This window comes from Microtus ochrogaster, unplaced genomic scaffold (assembly GCF_000317375.1).
Source record: "Microtus ochrogaster isolate Prairie Vole_2 unplaced genomic scaffold, MicOch1.0 UNK3, whole genome shotgun sequence".
Classification (NCBI taxonomy): Eukaryota; Metazoa; Chordata; class Mammalia; order Rodentia; family Cricetidae; genus Microtus; species Microtus ochrogaster.
Window position 1 is genome coordinate 17055297 of NW_004949101.1, and position 3779 is coordinate 17059075.

General features: G+C 47.5%; 1 protein-coding gene across 3 annotated transcripts in view; it reads left to right on the forward strand.

Annotated features, from left to right (window-relative positions):
• Window positions 1–3723, forward strand: part of CUNH20orf194 (chromosome unknown C20orf194 homolog) — a 137368-nt gene extending 133645 nt beyond the window's left edge. For all 3 annotated transcript variants that reach the window (XM_005365596.2, XM_026788471.1, XM_026788470.1), the window contains 2 exons: window positions 248–341; window positions 869–3723. In XM_005365596.2, the coding sequence (XP_005365653.1) occupies window positions 248–341; window positions 869–981 (207 nt within the window). In that variant the 3' untranslated portion in view covers window positions 982–3723. The remainder of the gene's footprint in view (window positions 1–247; window positions 342–868) is intronic.
• The last annotated feature ends 56 nt before the right edge of the window (window positions 3724–3779 follow it).

A 3779-nucleotide genomic window follows, 5' to 3' on the forward strand; every position in this document is an offset into this window, starting at 1 on the left:
TAAGGCTAAAATGAGATTTCCTGGGTAAACGTTACTAATAGCTGACTGACCCCTAAGCCTCTTCCCCAAGCCCATGCCCACCAAGGCCTTTTAGGCCTTTTTTCAAAGGTTTTGGGACAAAAAACTAAAAGCTACGTTCCGAACCCCATCATGGGCTGTCACTAGTCCCAAGTCTCTGCTTTATGCCTGGTACCTGTAGAAGCCGGAAGAGGGTGTCAGGTAATTCAACAGGTTTCTTTTCCAATAGGTGAAACGCCACTTGGATCCCCTACCTGCAGGCTACTTTTACAATGGCACCCAGTTTGTTAACTTCTTTGGAGACAAGACGGATTTTCACCCACGTATCCTTGCAAACAGTTTGGTCCCAGTGTGAAAATCTGGGAGATGCGAGCCTCTCCTGTAAAATTGGTGTCTGCTAGGAGCACCACAGCAAGCCCTAGGAGCAGGCAGCATCTGTAGACCTGGGGGAGCTCGCAGGGACAAGCCCCACAGGCACCATCCATGTTATCCTTTCAAATTTGCTGGTATTAGATGTGCCCTTCATTGACCAGTTGTACTGTCATCCTCCATGCAGTATGGTTTGAAGGCAGCATTGGTAGCAGCAGGGTCATGACATACAAAGTAAAGATGGCCTGTTCCAGCAGTCCAGTGTGAAGATAGGTAGGATGAAATGTAAGACTAGCAAGCTTCAATGCGCTTGAACCCAAGAGTTCTAGGACTTCATGTTGCCTGTTACCCTCATTGTAGCTGAGATGCTCTGTGTTAGATACTTTGGTTTCCCAAGCCTCACCTGCCCACAGGTCCCCCTGGGAGAAGTGCTCCTTTCTGTCCCCCAGGCTCATAGCTCACCTCCTTAACCAGGTACCAGTCATGGACCAGTTCATGAATGATTATGTGGAAGAGGCCAATCGGGAGATCGAGAAGTACAACCGCGAGCTGGAGCAGCAGGAATACCGTGACCTCTTTGAGCAGAAGCCCTAAAAAAAGCTGGGCCTGTGCCCACAAGAGATGAATGAGTGAATGGGTGTCCATCTTTCCTGGAGGCCTCTCCTGACGGGGCTGACACTGTCCTCCCTGGCCTGTGCCTGCCAGCATGGTACATGTTGTCTGTATTCTCTCTCCTCTCTACACCCTGAAAGGCGTTGTGTTCACCGCCGAGTGAGGGCTGTGCACAGGACGAGCAGCTAGACTGCCCTGTGTTCCAGCGTCTCTGGGTGTCTGATAACAGACTCTCCGGTAGACAGCTGGACACTGTGAGGCTGAGGAGAACCCTCTGGCTTACGCGGTGCAGCTGCTGGGAGTTAGAAGGCCCTGGTAGCCTAAGCAGTGGCAAGGCAGAGATCCACAATGCCCTGTAGATGAGAGACTTCTGTGGGGTGAATGGAGGCAAGATAGGATGCTTTCTGTACGCGCGAGGCTACTGCACTAACGGTCCTGGAGCTCCGCCGCAGCATCACTTTGGTCCTCTAACTCAGAGACGAGCAGGCCTGCTACTCAAACCCTGGCAGTGCTTCACCTCCCAGTCAAGGTGAATATCCTGCAGCTGGTTAGTCTTGGGCCCAGGGTCTAATCATTTGGGGGCTGTTGACCTTTCACCCCTGTCATGGAAGGCAGTGCATTTTAGAAAACCTCCCCTGAAACTGCCCCTGGTATGTTTACTTGATTCCGAGGACCAGGAATTTCAGGAATCTGATATTCAAATTAGAATCCCCTCCAGTGGTTTTTCTTTTTTTTCCCCCATTGGGCTGCACGGCAGAGGTGAGCTAATTTGCATCCCAAGACTGACCTCCTAAGTAGAGTGGGGAGCAAGGTCCCTAAAGGTGATGCCTGCTAGGACTTGAGTGCCTCCGCTGCTTGGACTATAAATGTTTTCCGAGTTTCATGGACTTTTTGCATGCCTTAGGAAGAAGCACATAGGGAAAGCCAGCATTGTGTTCTGTAATGTAGAAAAACTTCTGCAGAAGGGTCCTGGCACAGCGGAGATGTAGAGGGAGCATATGAGGCCATGTGCCTGGTAACAGAGCTCTTTGGGCAAAGTAATAATCAAGGCTCGTCAATAAAATATTCTTCTATTATGAAAAAAAGGTTGAAGCCAAATGAGCCAAATTACAAGTTCCATTGGATAAGAATTCTTGCATTAAGAAAAACATGTGAGAAAGGCCCATATGCTCCCCCAAAACACACTGGTGACAAGGCCCTCCTGTTGAACTCTAGTCTGGAAATCCCTGACTTCTGGCTGGGGTTCAGTAGCATAGATCTTAAGTGCAATTGATTAATAAGCAATGAATTACTATAGCTCCCTTTGTCTTCACCAAGCTCTTTTTAAAAACTAAAATTTGAGCTAGCAGCCTTAGAAAAAGAAAAGGGGGGCTACGAAACAATTTCATTTCCTTTGGGGGGTGGGGGTAGACCACAGGCCATTTCATTTCCTGCAGGGTTACTGTGAAGATTTCAGAGGGAGCTCTAGATTAAGGGCTCTGGCTGCTTTGGCCTGGCAGTCTGGCTGCTGCACAAAAGCGTTTTTAAAGAGGGGTTGGGGCCACGCTGAGTGGTGAACTTGGTATCTAGCCATCGTCCATAGAAGTGTGCTTTTACCAACCTGCCCATTGCCCCCATTCCTCTCATCAGAGGGGAAACTGATTACCTCAACTTGAATATAAAACTGTGGTTTTGAAGAAAAGGCAGAACATTCAGAAGTTCTTTGCCCCTCTGTAGATGTTCCCTAACCTGCTCGGGACTCTGGAGGGCCTGCAACCACACACTGTGAGTTCCTTGAGGATAGGAGGGGGCCTTGCTTCTCCTCTGCTGCTCCCCACAACCTGCGGGCCTCTTGACTTCCATGGGGTTTAGCATCCACTTGATCCCTTCAGGTCAGAGGCTATCTCCAGAGGAAAGCCATGATAGTCTCCAGCCTCTAATCTTAGAAGTGGACGGCAGGGACCCAGCAAGGAATTTAGGGAGCAGTTTCCAGGACAGGCAAAGTCCCCCAGGGGCTTCCATGCTTTCTACCAGCTTTCCTGTTAGCAGCTTCAGTTCCCATCACCAGAGTGAGTGGGATAGTGGTGAAGTCACTGAAGTTATGGGTTGTTTTGTTCTAATGTGGGATCTCCCCAAGTGGACTGGGGGGAAGAAGCAGACATTGGAGGCAGGTTTGCCCACCAAGCCCTCAGGCTCTTTGACCTGAGGCCTGGACACTAGCCCTTTAGGCTGTGATCAGTAAAAATGTCCCTCCTAAATCCTCTTGGGATTTTGGAGAATTTTTGCACAGTAATAAGCTCTGGCTTCTCAAAAGGGAAAACTTCAACTCAAAGACTGTAAACGGTTAAGTATTCCAGCCATGCTGCTGACTAGTTGGATAGTTGTACCTCAAAACCTAGGTGGGAAGTGGCTTTCTCATTATCCCACGGTCAGATACTAATGGAAGAGCTCGCTTATGTGCCAAAATTCACTTTTATACTAGTTTTTCAATGCTTTAATATTTGTAACTTAAATTTTAAATTCATATTTACAAACACTACTATAACTTCAGTGAAACTGAATTGTGTGATTGAAGCTTTTTGCTTATTATAATATTTATTACACTACTTAATTCAGTAAATATATAAAAGTAGCTTTCAATTTATTTTTATATTATTTTACATGTTTTTATCTGCAGTTGTGTCTGTGAATTTCCCTTGGAGATTAAGATGTAATACTAAGGACCAATAAACTGTCACTCAGCAAGCTGTCCCTGCCTATTCCTTTGTCTCTGGTATGGCTTTGGAGGGTGGAGCCCTGGG